The sequence below is a fragment of the Crocuta crocuta genome, unplaced genomic scaffold (genome assembly GCF_008692635.1).
Source record: "Crocuta crocuta isolate KB4526 unplaced genomic scaffold, BGI_CrCroc_1.0 scaffold149, whole genome shotgun sequence".
NCBI classification, from domain to species: domain Eukaryota; kingdom Metazoa; phylum Chordata; class Mammalia; order Carnivora; family Hyaenidae; genus Crocuta; species Crocuta crocuta.
The window spans coordinates 9,592,586-9,615,472 of record NW_027551561.1 but is presented as its reverse complement, the minus strand read 5'-3'; the positions used below and the strand labels follow the sequence as shown (position 1 = coordinate 9,615,472).

Genomic DNA, 22,887 nt, shown 5'->3' with positions numbered 1-22,887 from the left:
AAAAACGGGAAGAAAAAAATTTTCCCCACAGTCAAAAGTATGAAAGATTTGAGAGGAGATACTAAAGCATAACCTAGATCCAAGGTTCAAGTTCAATGATTTTTACATCCTAGGGATTTGGTAGATTCCAGCTCCCAGCATACTTTTTTTTTTTTTAACGTTTATTTATTTTTGAGAGAGAGAGACAGAGAGAGAGAGAGAGAGAGAGAGAGAAGGAACAGAGAAGGAGCAGAGAGAGAAGGGAACACACAGAATCTACAGCAGGCTCCAGGCTCTCAGCTGTCAGCACAAACCACGTGATCATGACCTGAGCCGAGGTCGCCCAACCGTCCGAGCCACCCAGGCGCCCCTCCCAGCATAGTTTTTAAGGACTGTGATTCAGATGTATGCCTGAAGGTAGTGGTTTAGGAAGTTTTACTTAGTTAGCTACATACAGTGTTGGAGTGAAATGGCCAGGACCCCATGCTAACCCACAAGCTCTGGGTTCTCTCTATAAGGTTCAACTGCAGTTCCTTCGGGTGTCAAGTTTCCTAGAGATATGGGAAGGCATGTTCTTTAAGCACTCTGTGGGTGAGATGTACATGAGATGGGTGAACCAGAAAGGTTCACCTATGGCAGAGCCTGATGCAGAGGGTGCTGGAAAATAGGCTGGGAGGAGAGATGATAGGACTGTAGTTGCAGAGGCTTCGAGAAGAAATGGGGAGCTTGGGCTGCATGCAGAGCTTATACTATCAGAAGATGGTGGAACTGGAGCTGTGTTGCTGGGCATACATGGAACTGATTTTCTTGCAGCCTTTTGGCATAGAGATGGGAGGGCCCTTCTGTCAGGTCAGCCGGAAAGATTGACCGATGTTTGGGGCATCCCTCAAACGTGTGTAAGAAATATTAAGAAACTGGATCTAAAGGCCTNCCGCGCCCCGTGCCGCCCCCGCCGCCACTGCCTCCGACGCCGCGGACCGAGGTTTCTCCCCGCATCCTCCTGGTTGAGATTAGGTCACTTGCACCAGCAAGAGAAATAGAACAGCCATGGCTGGCTTCAACGAAACAAGAATACAGGAATAGGACCTGTGGGACATGTGGATTTGGGATATGAATGGATTTGAAAAACCACTTAGGGCCATGAACGTGATAGCTGATGAAACAGGATTGGAATAATTTTCATGATCTTTGTATATATATTTTAAAATTTTGCATTTGAGTTAAAGTGCCATGAGAAAATTTGCATATTGGAAAGTGGTCCTAGCCACCTGCTTGATTTGGGCACTCTTGGACATGTTTCTGCTGCTTTACTTCAGTGAATGCAATGAATATGATGAAAAAAAAGCAGCGAGGACTTTCTGCTGGGGATGTTCTAGAGCCAGTACAAAAGCCTCATGAAGGTCCTGGAGAAATGGAGAAACCAGATGTCATTCCTAAAGAGGATCAAGAAAAGTTGAAAGAGATGTTTAAAATCAATCAGTTCAATTTAATGGCAAGTGAGATGATCGCGCTCAACAGATCTTTGCCAGATGTTAGTTTCGAAGGGTGTAAAACAAAGGTGTATCCAGATAATCTTCATACAACAAGTGTGGTGATTGTTTTCCACATCGAGACTTGGAGCACACTTCCGCNTCAGTCTGTGACTCCCTCTCTCTCTGACTCTCCCCTGCTCACGCTGTCTCTCTCTCTCTCCTAGAAATAAATAAAACATTTAAAAAAAAAAAGAATTTCTTCTACATAATTTGTCCAGTTGTTACAAAGGTAGATTATGGAGATATATCATCAAGACTTGGACTAAGACACAAACTACAATGCAAACCTTTCTTTGGTACCTAGAAAATATTTACCCTGATTCACAAATTCCACATCACTATTTCTCTTTGGTAGAGATAAGAAATGTAGAAACAGATCAGTGTCTAGATAACATGGCTAGAAAAGAGAACAAAAATGTTGGAATTTTTAACTGTCATGGTATGGGAGGTAACCAGGTTTTCTCTCATACTGCCAACAAAGATATTAGAACAGATGACCTTTGCTTGGATGTCTCCGAACTTAATGGCCCAGTCACAATGCTCAAATGGCACCACATAAAAGGCAACCAGCTTTGGGAGTATGACCCAGTGACATTAACCCTGAAGCATGTGAACAGTAATCAGTGCCTGGATAAAGCCACAGAAGAGGAGAGCCATGTGCCCTGCATTAGAGACTGCAATGGAAGCCTGTCCCAGAAGTGGCTTCTTCGAAGTGTCACCCTTCCAGAAATATTCTGAGACCAAATTTACAAAAAAAGAAAAAATATATGGATTGATTGGGATGCTGCAGCGTACATTTCTGCCACATTCTTAAGTAGCAAAAAAGGACAAGTGCTTTCCTCCTGCAGAGATATAAGGTTTATCAGCCATTAAAACTTGGACTTCTCTGGCTTTTTACTAGCTGTGAACCAGCCTTCTTGCCCAAGGACGTGAATCTACAGACTGGCGAGACTGTGCACACTGATGTTTACACGATGGAAAGAGTCTTTCATCAAGAATCATTGTAAAAACTATTCAGACAATGAAGCAATCAACAAAAATGTGTTTTCAGGGGAGCTGTGCCTTTCATGGTTTGCTTGCACATTTGTAACTTCTGCTGAATGTGTTGTCCAAATGAAGAGATTTCTAAGACTTTTTTCTCATTAGGACTGGTAACTAGTATATTAGATATTGATATAAAAAGAAGTGAAAAAGAACAGAACCAGTTTCAGAAGTATGAAAACATTTTTACAACTTAAGAAAACTATGTTAAACAAGTTTAAAGGTAATTAAAACAGAACTGTGGAAGTACAATTTGTGATAGTATAGTATCAAGTTTCTATATAGATTTTATATGTCCTTGGAGAAAATTAATGGATTCCAATGACATTTTGTTTTCATCTATGATAGTCATGGATGTTTTTGGTTCCCCTTGGGGTGCTGAAATTGAGCTGGGAAAAATTGGCTCTTTGAACATAGTTTTTTTGGNTAGCAGTGCTATTGCTGGGTCATAGGGGAGTTCTAATGTTAATTTTTTGAGGAACCTCCACACTGTTTTCCAGAGGGGCTGTACCAGTTTACATTCACACCAACAGTGTAGGAGGGTGTGCATTTCCCCACATCCTCGCCAGCATCTAGAGTTTCTTTGAACATAGTTTTAATTGCTTTCTTCATTTTTTAAAATTTGGGCTATGTGCTGTTGCAATGGTAATTTTAATTGCCTTAAAAAATGAAGATTTAACATAATGTCTGGTCTCACTGAACAAGTTAGATCTCTCAGTTGCTCTTGGTTCATCTGGCTTATCAACTTTCACACACACAAATTTCCTATTAGATTTTGAACTTCTTAACTTGATTCAGCTGATTATGCTTAATACCCAAGATTCATACTACTGTATTACAGATTTGTTTTCATAGCAATAAATCTTCAGTTCTTTATGATTCCACTCAACAAATGGCCTGCAGAAGTCATTATTTGGGTATTTGGAGAGGATTCATTTGATGATTTTTTGGAAATTTTTTTCAGGTGCATATTTAGTTTAGGTTCTTGACTTGTCATGGTGAGCTGCTGCTTTTTTTTTTTTAAATAAAATTTGACTGAAAATGTTTGACATTTTTAAAATGAGTAAACCAAAAAAAAAAAAATGCAGCTGCTCTTCTATAATCGTCCTGCATATCTTCCCTAAATTTCATTTAGATTAAATAGTTTTTCCTCTAATTTTTATTTTATTTTTATTTTTTTTTTCTAGGAGAGAGAGAGAGAGACAGCATGAGCAGGGGAGGGTCAGAGAGAGAGGGAGTCACAGACTGAAACAGGCTCCAGGCTCTGAGCTGGCAGTCAGCACAGAGCCCGACGCGGGGCTCGAACCCACGAACTGCGAGATCATGACCTAAGCGAAAGTCGGACGCTTAACCGACTAAGCCACCCAGGCGCCCCTCCTCTAATTTTTAATAACACAGTATAAGTTCAGAATTGATCAAAAGTTGAGTATAACAATTATGTTTCAAGCTCATACAAGATCTCATTATGATATTTTCCCTGATATTTAAAGCAGTCCATTAGCAAAAGTGCTTGTATTTTCTTTCTTATTTGTAAGATATATTTAGTGAGATACTTTGATTATCAAAGACTCTCACTGCAGGCAGTGCTATTTTTTTGTGCCTAAGAATGTTTCTGAAAGTTGCATCACTAATGCTACTTGCCAAATTGATGTATAGAACGTTTGTCATCTCCTATTCAAGTTAATCAGCATCAAACACATATGGATGCTTTAGGGTGAGACTATAATACAGAATGCATACATTTTGTCCCCAGGAAATTTGCAGTGAAGCAGGTGCTGGATGGGTTGTTTTGTTTTTCCTTTTTTCCCCCCTACTTCATGAGCTCTGTTAATTGTGTCTTCAGTAGGCCTAATGTTTGAATAAACCAGATATCTAATAAATTATTTTCATGCTCAGAATTTCAGGATTTTGTACTCTAGTATATCTTGGTCTTAATTCCTTATTGTCAGAAATCTTAAATAGCAATGTGATTCAAGGTTTGGTTTCATTTTTTAAGAAGGGAATGTGAGTGATTTAATTCAGGAGTACTTTTAGTACCTGATAGATAATCCCATTGCCTTTGTATTTCTAATTAAGAATTCTAAATACTTTGAAAACATAAAATATTCCTGAATACAAAAGAAATTGGATCTAAAGAACGTTAATTGTGGTATAATACTGTGGACAAAGCATAGCATGGCAGGTATATACATCTGCTTTTTGGCATAACTAGGCCACATTAAGGCTATTATTTAGATTATTTATTTATTCATTTATTTAAGTTTTTATTTATTTTGGGAGAGCAAGCATGCATGGAGGAGGTGGATAGATAGAGGAAGAGAGAGAATCCCAAGCAGGCTCCATGCTGTCAGCACAGAGCCCAATGTGGGGCTAGATCTCATGAACCATGAGCTGATATCAAGAATGGGAAGCTAAACCAACTGAGTCACCCCCATGCCCGAGAGTATTGTTAAGTTTTAAATTTAAATGACTGTGCTTAGCTGGATTCATTGTTGTTCATCAACCAGGAGTAGAGACTTCTGTCAGCTTCTCTTTTGAGTGGACCTCACAGGATCCTTCAGGATCATGTTCAAAAGTTTTCTTCTAGGGGCGCCTGGGTGGCTCAGTCAGTTAAGCGTCTGACTTCGGCTCAGGTCATGATCTCATGGTTCGTGGGTTCGATCCCCGCCTCAGGCTCTGTGCTGACAGCTCAGAGCCTGGAGCCTGTCTTCGGATTCTGTGTCTCCCTCTCTCTCTGACCCTCCCCTGCTCATGCTGTCTCTCTCTCTCCCTCAAAAATAAATAAAATATTTAAAAAAGTTTTCTTTTAGGCACCCAGGCCCAGGGAGCCTATTTGAATGAATGACTAGGTCCCCAGATTTCTTAAGAAGGCAGCTTCCTTTTGGCTCAGCTCTGAGGTTTCAGGCAACTCTGAAGAAATGGTGCTGCCTTCTAATATACTTGGAACCATAACCTCCTATCCCCAAAATTTACAGGGATCCTTCTCAAAACAAAGTTACTAGAGAAAAATTGGATGCAATTCTTCCCAAAACCATTTGATCATATGTGTCAAGATCTTTTAAATATTTCATCCCTTTGTCCAGTAACCCAAATTTTAGAAACCTTTGTGTGTGTGTGTATGTGTGTGTGTATGTGTGTGTATGCTTTATATGCTTATATATGTATCTGAGATCAAGTATAGCTTCATGATTTAGCATCAGCCTTTATTTCCACAGAAGCAGACTCATTCTTCACAGTATGATTTTTCCCATACAGGGCTCCATTCCTACCAGAAATAAGCCAAGGTGAAGCTTCTTTTCTGTCTGCTTGTTGTGGCCCCTATTCCCTAACCCAAAAGGTCTTTATATCTGTTTGAACCATATGTGTATACAAAGCTGAAGTTCTTTGCCAGAGGACTCTCACACTCAGTGAAAGTAGAAGTTGTGATTAACCTATCCAAGCCTCAGTATAAGTGATCCAAAATGCTGGTATAGTTAAAATGAACAATTGAAGGCAACTTCAATTCCTAGCTGTAGGGGAATAGTTAAGTAATGGTATATTAATAATATATGTGAGGTTATACAGCAGTTAAGGTTTTAAAGAATAGCTAATCATTATTTAACAAAAATAATTATATATGACTTTTGTACTTGCCTTTACTTCAGTCCCTCCCCAGTGTGGCAAGGTTTTGGTCTGGAAGAGGTAGCAGCTCTGTTCCCTCCCTTGAACTGGAGGTGGCAGAACAGATCTTATTTGTCGTGTTCTAATCTGTCTGGGTACAGAAGGGTGGCTCACTGTACTGCCCAATTCAGTTCTCAGGTGGGGAAAAGTGGTAGTCACTACTCATAAAAGTTTCAGGGAGATTACATATTTGCAGATGTTTAGGAAAAAAATATTACAGCGAGGGACCTGGGTTGAGATTTTGGGAAATGAAGACATTCAAAAGCAGCTACTGTATATGGAATAGTTGAGTAAGGCACAGACAAGACTCATTTTCAGGAAAGACCTGAAAAGACTTTAAGCTTCCCCATGTGAGACTGATTCTCTATGCTCAGAGCATGCCCAGTTAACCAGTGAAGGACTTCCCTGGCATAGAAAGACTGGGAGAGGAGGTGGTTTTTCAGATGCCTGATTTTCAACAAAAATCTCACAAAGCATAAAAAGAAACAGGGAATCATGGCCAATGCAAAAGAAGAAAGTAAAGTGGCAGAACCAGTCTTTGAGAAGCCCAGACATTAGACATACTAGATGAAGGCTTTAGCACAGTTCGTAAATATACTCAAAGAGGTAGAGATGAGAAAAATGAACAGAGTTCAAGAGATCAGGAAAAACATTTGGCCGAACCCAGCACCTATTTATGATAAAAAGTAAACTAGGCACAGAAGGGCACTTCCTCAACTTGATAAGAAATATCTACAAAAAGGTTACTACTAACATCATATTTAATGGGAAGAAACTTGAAGCTTTTCCACTGAGATGAAATATGAAGCAAAGATGTCCCCTCTCACCACTACTTTTCAACATTGTACAGGAATTCCTTGCTAATGGAGTAAGATAGGAAAAGAGGATATAGGTATACATATTGGGAAGGATGAAATAAAATTGTCTTTGTCCACAGAGAACATGATCACCTATAGAGAAAATCCAAAGGGATTGATAATAAAACAAAACCCAAACTCCTGGAACTAATAAGCAATAGAATACCATTGAAGGATACATGGTTAAGATACAAAAGTCAAGTCACTTTCCTATATAGAGCAATGAACAAGTGGAATTTGAAATTAAAAACATAATACCATTTACATTAGTACCTCCCCAAAATGAAATATTTAAGTATAAATCTACCAAAACATGTAAAATATCTATAGTAAGAAGACTACCAAGCTCTGATGAAAGATATCAAAGAAGATTTTTTTTTTAAATGGAGATATTCTATGTTGATGGATAGAAAGAGTCGCTATTGTCAAAATCTCAGTTCTTACCAACTTTATTTGTAGATTCAATGCAATCCCAGTCAAAATCCCAGGAAAATGTTTTTTGGATATCCACAAACTGTTTCTAAAGTTTATATGGAGAGGCTAATGACCTGGAATGGCCAACACAACATTAAAGGGGAAGAACAATGTTGGAGGACCGATGCTACCTGACTTATTGTAGGTTTAACAAAGATAAAGCTATCAAGGCAGCATGGTAGTGGTCAAAGAATAGAAATATATCAATGGAATGGAATAGAGACCCACATAAATATGATCAACTGATCTTTGACAGATGAACAAAGGCAATCCAATGGAGCAAAGATAGTCTTCTCAACAAATGAGGCTAGAACTACTGCACATCCACATCTCCTCCCCCAAAATGAATCTAGACACAGACTTTCCACGCTTCATAAAAATTAACTCAGAGTGGTTCACAGACCTAACTGTAAAATTCAAAACTATGGAACACTTAGAAAATAATTTAAGAGAAAACTTAGATGACCTTGGGTATCAGGATGACTTTTTAGCTACAACATCAAGGGCATGATCCATGAAATAAGGAATTGAGAAGCCTGACTTCACTAAAAATAAAAAAACTGCTCTACAAAAGATGATGTCAAGAGAATGAAAAAACAAGGAATAGACTGGGAGAAAATGTTTGCAAAAGACACATCTGATAAAGTACTGTTATCTAAACTATACAAAGAATTCTTAAAACTCAACAATGATAAAACAAACAACCCCATTAAAAAATGAGCTGAAGGGGTGCTTGGGTGACTCAGTCAGTTAAGTGTCCAACTTTGACTCACATCATGATCTCGTGGTTTGTGAGTTCAAGCCCCATGTCGGGCTCCATGCCTACAGCTCAGAGCTGCTTCTTCAAATTCTGTTTCTCCGTCTCTCTTTCTGCCCCTCCCCCATCTTGAAAATAAAGAAACATTAAAAATTATTTTAAAAATTGAGCTGAAGACTTTAACAAATATCTCACAAAAGAAGATATACAAATGGAAAATATGCATATGAAAATATGTTCTACATCATATGTCATCAGTGAAATGCAAATTAATGCAATGCGATACCACTACATACCTATTAGAATGGCTCAAATCCAGAACACTAACAACATCAAATGTTGACAAGGATATGGAGCAACAGGAAATCTTATTAATTGCTGGTGGAATGTAAAATGGGATAGCCACTTTGCGAGATAGTTTGGCATTTTCTTATAAACAAACTCTTATCATATAATCCAGCAATCTTGATCGTTGGCATTTATCCAAAGGAATTGAAATCTTATATTTACACAAAACCTGCACATGGATGTTTTAGCAGGTCTATTCATAATTGCCAAAATTTGGAAGCAATCCTGATGTCCTTCCAGAGGACTCCTAAATGCATATTACTAGTGAAAGCAGCCAATTTGAAAAGGTTACATACTGTGTGATTCCAAGTATATGACACTCTGGAAAAAGCAAAACTAGGGAAACAGTAAAAATATCAGTAGTTGTCAGGGATTGGGAGTTGGCACAAGAAGAATAGGCAGAGCACAGAGGATATTTAGGGCAATGAAAACACTCTGTGTGATAGTATAATGATGGATATGTGTTATTATACATTTGTCCAGACAGCCAGAAAGTACAATAGTAAGAATGAACCCTAAGGCTAACTATGGGGAAAATTAATTAAACACAAAGGAAAGCAATAAGGGAGGAAATGAGTGATAAAAGCTAGAACACATACAGAAAGCACGACAAAATGAAAATAGTAAGTCCTTCACTATCTGTAACTATTTTCAATATAAATGGATTACCCTGGGTAAGCAAAAGACATAGATTCACAGAATAGATTTTAAAAACCTGGATTCATCGATGTGCTATTTGCAAAAGACTCATTTTATTTATTTTATATTATTTTTATTGCAAAAACATTATTTGTGGGTAGTTGACAAGCATGTTACATTAGTTTCAGGTATACAACAACATAGCAACTTGACAAATTCTACATTATGCTTTGCTCACTGCACACATAGCTACCATCTGTACCATACAAAACTATTAGGATAACATTGACTATATTCCTTATGCTGTGCCTTTAATTCTCAGGACTTATTCATTCCATACTGGAAACTTGTATCTCCCACTCCCCTTCACCCATTTTAAAATTCTTCCCACTCCCTTCCCTCTGGAAACCATGAGTTTGTTTCTGTATTTACAGATATGGTCTTCCTTCCTTCCTTCCTTCCTTCCTTCCTTCCTTCCTTCCTTCCTTCCTTCCTTCCTTTCTTTCTTTCTTTCTTTCTTTCTTTCTTTCTTTCTTTCTTTCTTTCTTTCTTTCAGATTCCACATAAAAATTAAATAATACAGTATTTCTCTTTCCCAGTCTGACTTATTTCACTTAATGCAATAAATTCTAGGTCCATTCATGTTATTACAAATTACTCAATCTCATCCTTTTTATGGCTGAGTAATATTCCAGTGTGTGTGTGCATGCACGTGTGTGTGTGTGTGTGTGTGTGTACCACATCTTTATCCTTTTCTCTTTCAGTGGTCACTTAGGTTACGTCCATATCTTGGCTATTATAAATAACACTGCAGTAAACATAAGAGTGCATATATCTTTTCAAATTAGTGTTTTTGTTTTCTTTCAGTAGATACCCAGTAGTTGAATTACTATATCTTATGGTATTTTTATTTTTAATTCTTTGAAGAACTTCTACTTTGTTTCCACAGTGGCTGCACCAATTTATCTTCTGACCAACAGTGCACGAAGGTTCTTTTTTCTCTACACCCTTGTCAGCACTTTTTAATTTCTTGTCTTTTTAATTTTAGCCGTTCTGATAGATATCAGGTTTTATTTCACTTTGGTTTTGTTTTGCATTTCCGTAGTGATTAGTAATGAAGAGCACTTTTTTTCACATAACTGTTGGCCATCTGTATCAAAAGACTCATGTTAGGTCTAAGTGTTCAACTTCAGTTGAAAGTGGAAGATTGAAAAATTTCTTCTATGCAACTAGTAACCAAAAGAGAACAGAGGTTTCTACACTAATATCAAACAAATTAAACTTTAAATCAAAAGTGGTCATAAGGGATGAAGACTTTATATAATGAGAAAAGAATGAGTTCACCAAGAAGATATAATACCTGTAAACATGTGTGCATCAAACATCAGAGCTCCTAAGCATATAAACCAAATATTTGATAGAATTCCTGGGAAAATAAACAGCTCTACAATAAGAGTTGGAGTCTTAATTAGGATTAAATGAATTGTGGAGGCACAAACATTCAGTTCATAACTAATGTTTGCATAGGACCAGGAATGTATAGAGACAGAATTGACATTCACCAGGTATAAGCTGAGCCTCTGCAGGATACTGGTCCAGTAGCAGAAGACAAGAATATTCTGACCCATTTATGACCTTTCCTAGTCTAGTGTAGTGATTCTTGCCTGTGATAGACTTACTCTCAACTATCTCTAAGCCATCTATACCGAAGCTGTGACCCCAGTAGACTTTAAAGGGACAGAACTAATGGATTGGAAATACTTATATAAAGCAGACATCTGGTACAGAAGAATTTTACATCACTGAAAACATAAATGTCTGATGGGGAGAAGGTACAGTAACTTGGCCCACCTTGCTTAAGATCAGTTAGCCAAAATTTGTGAATCTAATTCATCCAAACAAGATGGAAAAATTATTAACATGGCACATTGCTGGGTGTCTTTAGACGCTAACTGTGAATTTTCCTGAAGGATTCCTGAATAAAAGGAGAAAATTCGGTAAAAGTTGCAATCATTGAAAAGAAAAGTGTAAGTAATATATAAAATCTGGTTCACTGAGAAGATAAAAAACATAAATAAGTTCCCCACAAGGGCTTACTGAAGGGAAGGAGAAAGAAAATAAGGGATTTGAAAAGGGATAGGGGCTCCTGGGAGGCTCAGTTGGTTGAGTGTCCGACTTTGGCTCAGGTCATGATCTCACAGTTTTTGGGTTCGAGCCCTGCATCGGGCTCTGTGGTGACAGCTAGCTCAGAGCCTGGAGCCTGCTTCAAATTCTGTATCTCTCTCTCTCTCCTCTGCTCACACTGTCTCTCTTTCTCTCTCTCTCTCTCAGAAATAAAAAACATTAAAAAATTTTTTAAAAAAGAAAATGGATATAAACACAGATAAAGATGAGATGAAAACAATTATAAGAGGGTCATATAAAACTATGACAAAAAACTGAAAAATTTAGGCATCTGAGTGGTTCAGTTGGTAGACCATGTGTCTCTTGACCTTGGAGTTGTGAGTTCAAGCCTTACAGTGGGTGTAGAGAGTATTTTAAAAAGTGGTATATTTTTAAAAATATTGAAAACTTCACAGGAATAAAAATTATTATAGTCTTAGCTCAAAATCTATCAAAAAATATTTTAACCTATATCTTTTCCATAGCATCTAGTGGAATATATATAGCAAAGGATTGTACTCAGTTCAACTCACCATACAAAGTTTGCTGTCTTTCCTTCTCAGGTTCTATACTCATGGCTCTTTCTCTTTTACAGGAAAAGATTTCTGCTTGGAAATTGAATGGCTACTGGGAAAATGAACATTAATGTTAATTTGGAAATTAACTCTGCTCAGCTTGTTTTAAATGTGGGAAGAGTCACTCTTGGGGCGAAGAATAGAAACAAAATGAAAGATCGTAAACTGTGTAAAAAGCAGAATGAAGACATCTTACAAGCTGTTATTGCTTTACTGAATTCTGGAGGGGGAATGATCGAGGTTGAAATTGAGAATGAAAACTATAGTTACCAAAGAGATGGAATAGGACAAGATTTGGAAAAATCTTTTGCAAATATTCTTCCATCTATTCATAACTACTTAGCCTTTATGCAGAAAGATAAATATTTTAACATTTTTGTCAACTCATGGAGCTCAGAAACCTCTGGTTTACAGATTGTCACCTTAAAGACCAATTTGTACAGAAGGGATGTAACATGTACAAATATGATGCGTGTCACTGATACACTGGAGATCCTCAAGGCCAAGAGCAAAACTGGAAGGAGATTGTCTGGACCTAAATTGCCTCCACAGGCAGATGTACAAAAAGAGAGTGACATAAAGGACTTGGCTGATGCCTTTTTTAACAGGACACAACTTAGGTACAAAGAAAAAGTCCCCTTTACTGAATCTACACATGTTGAAATGAAAGCCTTCTCAACAGGAAAGTGGTTACAACGCGTTAAAGAGATCCTCCCTCATTATGTTTCTGCTTTTGCAAATACTGATGGGGGATATTTGTTTATTGTTTTAAATGAAGAAAAAGAAGTAATTGGCTTTAAAACAAGAGTGGAAGATTTTAACAGGATAGAAACAGAGATAAAAAAACACATTAGGGAGCTGCCTATCTACCACTTCTGTAGGCAGAAGAAGCACATAAAATCCACATGCAAATTCATTCCAGTATATGATGAAAGAAATGCTTGTAGATATGTCTGTGCACTCAAAATACGTCCATTCTGCTGTGTGGTGTTTGCTAAGGAGCCGGAATCCTGGCATGTGAAAGACAACAAAGTGAAGCAGTTTACCGTGGAGGAATGGACTTCCACAATGTTGCCTGCTAACCCAGGTGAGGAAGGGAGATTAGGAATGAAGATACATTTGGCTAGGATGGCAGACAGGTTTTTAATTTGGGATTTGGGGTGAGATCATAGTTTTCACATTTCAATACCTAATATACTAGTGTCTGGTGGATACACTCAATTGTTTACTCTCTTCTTTTCTTCTACCTACTTAGAAGATCGCTATTCCATACAGAATATGGAACGTTCTTCTCTCAGTAGCACAATCTCATGAAAAGATCCAATTAACCCTATTTTTCCTCCCTTTCATTTCTTTACTTACTCTCAATGAAAAAACTTGTTGAATGCTTTTTCTTTCTGAGCTCAGTTCAATAACTGTCCATTTCTTTCTGTGAGGAACACTTGCGTTTTTTATTTACTTGTTCTTTCATCTTTCTTTACGCCTCTCTATTTATTTTCTTTAAAACTTCTTCCCTCTTCCTCTTCTGTTGTTCCATTTGTGAGTAAAATGTAACCCTAAAGTGGAGTGATTTTTTTAAAAAATGAATAATGCTGCTAGTTTATGTGATTTTAGAAAAGGGAAGTCCCAAATGAAGTTAGATCACACTAGCAACTTTAAAATCTCTGAAAATGCAAGGTACTCCCTTGGAATCTTCACAAAACTCAGCTGTCCTTCATTAGCCACCTCATTTTTGAATTTCACTTGTCTTTAAAATGAACCCAGTCACATGGTAATATATTCAATGACTTAATGAAGTTTTCCTATTAATTTTCATTCTGGGTACAGTGTGTTCCAGCAGCATCAAGGATGAAATGGTTTAGGATTGCACTCTGTATCTGACCTAGGAATCTAATCACAATATCTAACAATATTTCTACTGGGAAAATGGGGTTAAATCTAAGCAGAATTTTGATATACTATGCATTAGTTCAGTGGGGGGAGGGTCTCTCTTGTAGCAAATTAGGAATGTGATTTTTATCTTTTCAGATTTTTCCTGTTTAAGACAGACTGTTCTCATGGATCCCCAGGAGTTGGGCTGTTGGGAATTTGGTAAGTGAGCAACAGAAACATGCCCTTTCAGGTTGTTTAATTCTAGCTTCTTTGCAATTGTGGGATGAGTATGTTCAAGCCTCCTTCATATCAGTGCCATCTTGAAATTTGTCATCAAAGCATGCACAGGTGTTGATGGGAATACTTTGATATTTTTAGTCATCGAATATGTTAAAGTCTAATGTTTTAGATTTTGAATAGACATTCCTTGATGTAATAGAAGCTGGTTTAACTGAAAGCAAGAGAACCAGTTTAGTTTAAACAAGAAAAGAAGTGGATCATGTCACTCGGAAGTCTAGACTGAGGACCAGACTCACACATGACTATATTCAGTTACTGGAGAAACGCCATCTGTACTCCACATCTCTGATTTATCTGTTTTTGTTGTTATTGTTTGGGGGAAACATGTTATTTTCTGCTATTTGAACCGTGTTACCTTGAATATTGATTTTCAGTCTTCTGGTGTGTATTTGTAAGAGAGTCTCTTGGGTGCACAACTAGAAGTAGAATTGCTGAGTCAGGATGTATGTGAGTGTGCAAGTACTGATACAATGTTAGAAAGTTTTTCAGAGTAGATGGCTCACTATAGTCCCATCACCGATATATTAGAAATGCCTCTAATTTCTCTAATTGTCAAACTTCATCTTTCTCCTCTTCTTTCTCATCCTCCTTCTTCTCATTCAAATAGGCAATAATGGGTGTCTCTTTATGGCATGCATTTCCCTGGTTATTATTTTGGCAAAACGTCTTTCCTCATACTTATTGGCCATAAGTTGTATTTAGTCTTCTAAAAATACCCATTGTGCCTTGTGGCCATTTTTCTATAGGACTTTTGTCTTTTTCTTATTGATTTGTCATAGTAACTTATAGACTGTAGAATTCAATTCCTCTTTTGCTCACAGGTATTACAGATGACAGATGTAGTCTCCAATTCTGTGGCTTACATATTCTCTTTTCTGAAGGTATAGCATGGTAATTGTTAGTTGTAAATTTTAAGATTGTCAATATTATTTTAATTTTGTGGTCCAGTGTTCTTTGTACCTTAGTAAGATACTCTTCTCTACTCTAAAGTTACAACGAGATTTCCCTTCATTTTCTTCGAGAAGTTTTAAAGTTTTGCATGTTGTATTATTGTTGAAATCCTCAATCCATCTCAATAGATACTGCTGTAGGGTTGCTATTAAATTTTACTCCATGTGGTTAACCATTTTGCCAGCTCCAAGTATTGAATAGTTCCACACTTTCACCACTAATCTGTCATGCCACCACCACCATATTATTAAGTATATCTATATACAACTGCATTTCTAGAATCTCTTCTTATGCCATTGGTCAATCTGTTGGTCCTTACATATGCTATACTCTGTTAATGTTATAATGTTATATTAAGTTTCAGTATCTGTCAAGATAAACCTTCTTATGTTCATTCTTTTCCTTTGAGAGTTTCTTGGTAATTTTAGTCATTTACTCTCTCATAGAAAATTAGAATCTGCTTCACTGCCACACAAAAAAAATTCCTTCCAGGATTTTAATTGCAGTTTCATATATCTATAGATAGATTTGGGAAGAAATGCCATATCTATATTAGTCTGTCTTTGTACTCTTTAACATAGGAAGTGTCCTCATTCATTCATATTTTCTTTCATGTCTTTAAAATCTTATATATTTCTGTATACAAGCTTTTCTATCTTTTGTTACATTTATTACTAGGTTCTTTTACTTTTTTTTTGTTCTTGTGAATGATGTTTTCCTTTAAAAGTTTCAATTTAGAGGAGGAGTGAAGATGGGGGAGCAGTATGGAGACTCTGAGCTTGACTCATTCCTGACACGCAGCTAGATCAGCATCACACCGTTTTTGAACACCTAAGAAATTGATTTGAGGATTAACACAACAATATGAATAACTTGAGCCATAGAACTTGGCAGAAAGAACAAATTATTTCTTATTTTTGAATTATTTTTAAATCATTTATTGTATTTTCTGTATTTTATTTTATTCTATTTCACTACTTATATTTTTTAATTAAAATATATTTCCTTTCCTTTCTTTTATTCTCTATTCTATCATGCTTCTTTCAATAAGCAGACTGAAACACATTGAGGATCTAGTTTCCTTTCTTTGATTTTGCTTTGTTTTTAATTTTTAATTTTTATTTTATTATTTTTTTCTTCCTCCAAAATGACAAGATGGAAAAATTCACCCCAAAAGAGAATCGGAAGGAATGAAGGTCAGGGACTCTATCAGCACAGATACAAGTAAGATGTCCGAACTAGAATTTAAAACCACTACTATAAAAATACTAACTGAGTGTGAAAAAAGCATGGAAGACACAATAGAATCCCTTTCTTTGGAAATAAAGGAAATATAATGTAGTCAGGATGAAATTAAATATATTATAAATGAGATGTGATCTTAAATGGATACTGTGACAGCACGGATGGATGAAGCAGTGCAGTGGATCAGTGAGACAGAAGATAAAATTATGGAAAATAATAAAGAAGAAACAAAAGAAGGAAACAAAGGCAAAAGATCTAGATAAAAGACTTAGAGAACTCAGTGAATTACTAAAAAGGAATAACAATAGAATCACAGGAGTCTCAGAATATGAAGAGAGAGAAAAATGGGGTAAAAGTCTTATGTGAGCAAATTATAGCTGAAAATTTTCCTAATCTGGCAAAACACACAGGCATCAAAAGCCAAGAAGCACAGAGAACTTCCATTAGATTCAACAAAAACTGACCATCACCAAGACATGTCATAGTCAAATTCACAAAATACACTGACAAGGAGAGAATCCTGAAAGCAGCAAGGGAAAAAAGTTCTTAATCTCCAAGGGAAGACAGATCAGATTCACAGCAGACCTGTTCATAGAAACTTGGCAGGCCAGAAAGGAATGGCAGGATATATTCAACATGCTGAATTGAAAAAATATGCAGGCAAGAACTCTTTATCCAGCAAGGCTCTTAATCAAACTAGAAGGAGAGATAAAGAGTTTCCCGGACAAGAAACAAACAAACAAACAAACAAAAACTAAAGGAAGTTTGAGATCACTAATCCAGCCCTACAAGAAATTTTAAGGGAGATTCTTTCAGTGGAGAATAAACAAAGTAAAAAAAAAATTAAAAAAAAAAAAAAAAAAACAAAAAAAAAAAAAGACCAAAAGCAACAAAGTCCAGAAAGGACCAGAGACATCACCAGAAGCCAACTCTACAGGTGGCCCAAAGGCACTATATTTGTATTTTTCAATAATCCACTTAAATGTAAATGGACTAAATCCTTCAATCAAAAGACATAAGGTATCAGAATGGATGAGAAAATAAGACCCATCTATATGCTGCCTATAAGGATTCACTTTAGACCTAAAGATACCTGCAGATAAAATATAAGGGGTATGGAGGATTGCCTGGGTAACCTAGTCGGGTAATCGTCGGTCTTTGGCTCAGGTCATGATCTCACGGTCCTTGAGTTTGACCTCTGTGTTGGGCTCTTTGCTGACAGCTCAGAGCATGGAGCCTGTTTCAGATTCTGTGTCTCCCCCTCTCTCTGTTCCTCCCTGCTTGCACTCTGTGTCTCCATCTCTCAAAAATAAATAAATATTTAATATTTTTTTAAGGAGCGCCTGGGTGGCTCAGTCAGTTAAGTGTCCGATTTCGGCTCAGGTCACGATCTCGCGGTTCCTGAGTTTGAGCCCCGCGTTGGGATCTGTGCTGACAGCTCAGAGCCTGGATCCTGCTTCAGATTCTGTGTCTTCCTCCCTCTCTGTCCCTTCCCTGCTCTCACTCTGTCTCTCTCAAAAATAAGTAAACATTTTTAAAAAATAATAATTTTTTTAAAAAAGAAGAAGAGGAAGGAACACTAGAGCTTGAATTTTCCAGTCATCTAAGATGAGCTGGGAACTAAGATGAAGCTCAACAGAGCTGGATGAGCCCTTGGTTGGGTGTTATGAGTCCATGTCTAAGACATTCAATTAGCGTATATTTAGTGGGCTCTTGGAACCTAAATTCACCAGCAAGTCCTCAGCCTTCTCTATTGCTGTGTTTAATGCCAGAAGTATTAAAGGAATGCATACAGAATTCTGAAGACAATTAAGTTTATGTATTACATAGGCATATTTTATCAAACCTAGATGTCATTTGACTCTAAACAAACAAACACTTATCAAAGAAGTTAAGGAACATAATTCTCAAATATGTTCTTGAAAAACTACCTTGTAGTGAAATGCAGCTGATGAATGTATGAACCAAAATATAAAATACGGAAAAAATGAACATAAGCATACACGTACTCCCTGAGGCTCTCCAGTGCCAAACCCCAGATGGGTTTCCCCAGTCGTGCCCGGCACAGCAGGCCAGTTGCCAGGATGCAGACCTTGCACGAGGAATTTTACAAGCTGCTAGTAGTGTGACATAGACAAAGCAGATATCATGAAGCATTATGTGCACTAGAATTCCTCACACTACCAAGCCACCATTGGCATGGACTTTGCCCTCAAGGTGCTCCACTGGAACTTGCAGAACTTGGTACACCTGGCATATTGTAGGTCAAGAAATATTTGGAAAAATGAAAGAATCTGTTACCTGGATTATGAATTGCTTATTGTCTTCAGTATCAGCAGGAAACCATATCTGAAACAGAGACAATTTGGAAAAAAATTAGGTTCAAAATTAACCAATGGTAAGACAATTTTATTGGTACTACTGGCTAAAACAATGTGACCATGGGAAGAATGTGCTTATGAATAATGGGCCAGTTAGTGGTACATGATATTATATGATGGTTTGAAACATTTACAAGGAAAATATAAATACTGATGAAGCCACCAGATGCCTGCAGAAACAGTATCTCAAAATATACCTGAGATTTTTAATGTATTTTAATTGAATTTATGGAGGTGACAGGGGGAAATATTTCTAGAAGACATATGAAGAGGGCTGCCAACCTAACGGGAATATTCAATATCTTGTTTTTACTGGTGGTCTCTCAAGTGTGTTTACTTTGTGAAAATATATTGGGCCATACACTTGTGGTTTATGTACTTTTAACTATGTATGTTATACTTAATAAAAAGTTGAAATGGAAAAGAAGCATATTGTCATGGAAAGAAGGTTTGAATCTACACACCCTCCCCTACACACTAGTAGCATGTGTATGTGACCAAGCGGATTGAGTTGTCATGGTCAGAGATGCAGGGTAAGATAGGTTGTCACAGCTGGAGGGATTAGTAGGAGAAGGCATTGAGAGTGTATTGTCCTTTCCCCAGGGGATTACAAGGTTGACTAATATGAGGCAGATGCCTCCTTCAGAAAGCAATGATATCCATTGATTTTTAGAATGGCATAGATAGTAGTAATCTCTATCATATTTCTCTTTTGGCATGGGAATGTAGGAGTATATGATTTGGCAGAAAGCAAGCAGTATATCAGGATCATGGGCTACGTAGACAGTGACACAGAAACACAATAGAATCAGTAATAGCAAAGGAAGAAAAAGCAAAAAATGTCCTGCGTCCAATTTGTCCCTTAGGAGACACAGTCCATGGATGTCGCTGAGGCAGAGGTTTTCGTATTTGGGCCGAAGTTGTTCTCCAGCGCAGGGGGTGAAGTTATCTCCTATGGCAAGATCTTGGGCTGGGGTGATGTTGTCTGAGGCAATGTCATCTCCAACCATGAGTTCCTGGCCAGGATATTGTCATGTAGGATTTGAGAATAGGACTTTCTTTCTTTTTTTTCTTTGTTTTTTAAGTGGATACCCACTTGAGTTGATGTAGGGCTCAGCATTTGCTATATTTGCAAAAACAATGGGTTGCATGGAAGGTGTGGGGCTCTGGATTGTAAAGCAATGAAAGCACACAACCTGTGATAATAAGCTCAACAGACATCAGGTGTGCAGGTGTACAGCTGCACTTGGTAGGGATTTTTGTTTTCTTTGTTTGCTTGTTTGTTTTGTGGTGGGATTTTAGGCTCAAATGAGTTCCATATCAGGTGAGCAACTGCCTGACCATGGGACAATCAATGTTAATTGGTTCCAGAAGACTATGCATCCTTGATTTGGCCTTCAGCCTTTATGGGATGGAGCAAAATTGAAATTTATAAAGACAGGTGAAATCCTGAAGCAAGATAAAGAACCATTCATCAGACTGGAAATTTAAAAGGAATTATTTGAGGAGGCCATTGTCTCTCAATTAAACAGGCTATTTGGGACCTATTAGGAATATCAAAGTTCTACTGAATGCTTCCTTCAAGAGCTCAGCATTGTGTACTTTGCCAAGAGGAATGTGTGCATTAGTTAATACCAATAAAGTCATAGTTTGAAAGAGAATAAGAAGTGTTCTGGCCAGATCTCATATTGTGGCCTTAATATATTTCGATTATTATGATTTATATTTTGGGTACCCGTGAGGTAAGGGATATATCCCTGTTCCACAAACCAGTAAAAATACTGAAGTAAAAAGGCTGGTGACTTCAATGAGAGTTGTGGGATGCCTTGTTGCTCAAGAGCCTATTCTAGAGGGTAGTGAAGTGGTTTTGTAGTCTGCAGCTGAGAGGCTAGGGCAGAAAGCCATAGACATCATCAAGACTTGTGAGCTAAAGAGAAACTGTCTCTGTGACAGTCTCCCATGGGAGAGAAAGGGACCAGGGGGACGTGGCCTTCAAGCAACACCTCCCATCCTCCTGTGTTCTGGGACAATCACAAAGCCTTCAGTCAAGATTCAGATTGGCTGAAGTTTAAGTCTTTGCATCTGTGGTCTCAGTAGACACATTTTTTAAAAAATTTTTTAAATGTTTTATTTATTTCTAGGAGAGAGAGAGAGAGAGAGATAGCGTGAGCAGGGGAGGGTCAGAGAGAGAGGGAGTCACAGAGTGAAACAGGCTCCAGGCTCTGAGCTGGCAGTCAGCACAGAGCCCGACGTGGGGCTTGAACCCACGAACCGTGAGATCATGACCTAAGCGAAAGTCAGACGATTAACCGACTAAGCCACCCAGGCGCCCCGGTCTCAGTAGACACATTAAAAAATACCGTAAGTAAAAACAAAAACACCCAAAACCAGAGTGTGATCCCTTATGTTCTTACCCCATTCTGCCCCAATCCAAAGCAGATTGAGAAAAAAGTGCACAAGAGAAGAAGGAAGCTAATGACAGACATAATGCTAATCTAAGACCACCACCAAAAAGACTTAGTGAACCCAAAATTTGAAAATAGTTTTTAAAAGTATCAGGATAGATCAAGCACAGACTATAACTTAAGGACTTAATAAACAATGGAAGCTATGGATATATTTAAAGTAGTGATCAGAGGACAATTCATAGCACTAGATACTTCCATCAGTAAAAATTAAAGAATGGGAATAGATAAATAGTCAATGTAAAAAGTGTTTTTAATTCTTTAATTTTTGAGAGAGAGAGAGACACACACACAGAACCTGAACAGAGGAGGGGCAGAGAAAGAGGGAGACACAGAATCCAAAGCAGGCTCCAGACTCTAAGATATCTGTACAGAAGCCAACTCGGGGCTCAAACTTGTGAACCATGAGATCATGATCTGAACCAAAGTTGGACACCCAACCATCTGAGCCACCCAGGTGCCCCAAAAAGAGCTATAAGTTTTATGTGTGCTCAAAATATTTTTATTGTGTACAGTTACTTGCTAGCCATCTTAATCTACCATAGGTACCCCCCCAAAAAAAATCCCCAATTCAACTGTTTTACTTCCTCTCTTCCATGCTTAAGGAGACTAGAGATATGTAAAAATTCAATTCAAATAATGATTTGGAACTGGATGTTATAAAGGATATTACTGGGACAATTAACTTTAACGGAGTCGAAGGATTGGATAGTAATCATATATAAATGTTAGTGTCCTGATTTTGATGGTTGTGTTTTGATTATTTAGGAGAATATTCTTGCTGGTAGGTAAAACACACTAAAGTATAATGGGATAATGAGCATAATGTTGGCAATTTCCTGCCAAATAGAAAAAAGTTATTTGTCTTATATGTGGAACTTTTCTGGAAGTTCGAGATAACTTCAATGTAAACATTAGTAATAAGGCATGCTTCAAGTTTGGGAATAAACTCAAACTTCATTGACTTTGAATGTACCCCTCCTTGGTGTTTCCATATGGCCCATGCATTCATCTCTCATTTCACTTCATTGAATCACAAGTATTTTTTTTGTCTCTGATTATGCCAATAGACTACAATCCCCTTAAAACCAAGAACTGTGTTATATTTATGTTACCAGCACCAAGCCCAGGACCTGGTATAGAATAACCTCTCTCATATTGGTTGAATTATTATATATAATGATGATCGTCACCTTCTCTGAGGATTTTCTAATTTTTCCAGCTCTTTCCTTTCATATACCACAGATGTTTATGGTAGCTTTATTCATAAGTGCCAAAATTTGGAAGTAACCAAGATGTCCTTCCATAGGTGAGTGGACAAATAACCTATGGTATATCCAGATAATGGAACAATATTTAGCACTGTAAATAAATGAGCTCACAAGTCATGAAAAGATATGGAGGAATCTTCATGTTAGTAAGTAAAAGAACCAATTTGAAAGACTTCATTGTATGACTTCAGCTATTTGATATTCTGGAAAAAGCAAAACTCTGGATACAGTAAAAAGATCAGTGGTTGCCAGTTGTTGGGGGGGGGGCGAGGGATGAATAGTCAGAGCATAGAGAATTTTGTAAGGAAGTGAAAATACTTTGTGTAATACTGTAAGGGCGGATCCATGTCATTATATGTTTGCCCAAATCTATGGAA

At 37.4% G+C, this 22,887-nt stretch overlaps 1 protein-coding gene and 1 pseudogene across 1 annotated transcript in view; both read left to right on the top strand.

Moving 5' to 3' along the window:
* LOC144219781 (uncharacterized) overlaps positions 1 to 2,249 on the top strand; it is a 27,726-nt gene extending 25,477 nt beyond the window's left edge. The window contains 3 exon segments of the mRNA XM_077749868.1: positions 1,296 to 1,565; positions 1,676 to 1,801; positions 1,804 to 2,249. Of these exon segments, the coding sequence (XP_077605994.1) occupies positions 1,296 to 1,565; positions 1,676 to 1,801; positions 1,804 to 2,249 (842 nt within the window).
* Positions 2,250 to 12,085: 9,836 nt separating this feature from the next.
* On the top strand, positions 12,086 to 18,527 carry LOC144219780 (ribonuclease SLFN12 pseudogene; annotated as a pseudogene).
* Positions 18,528 to 22,887: the final 4,360 nt, after the last annotated feature.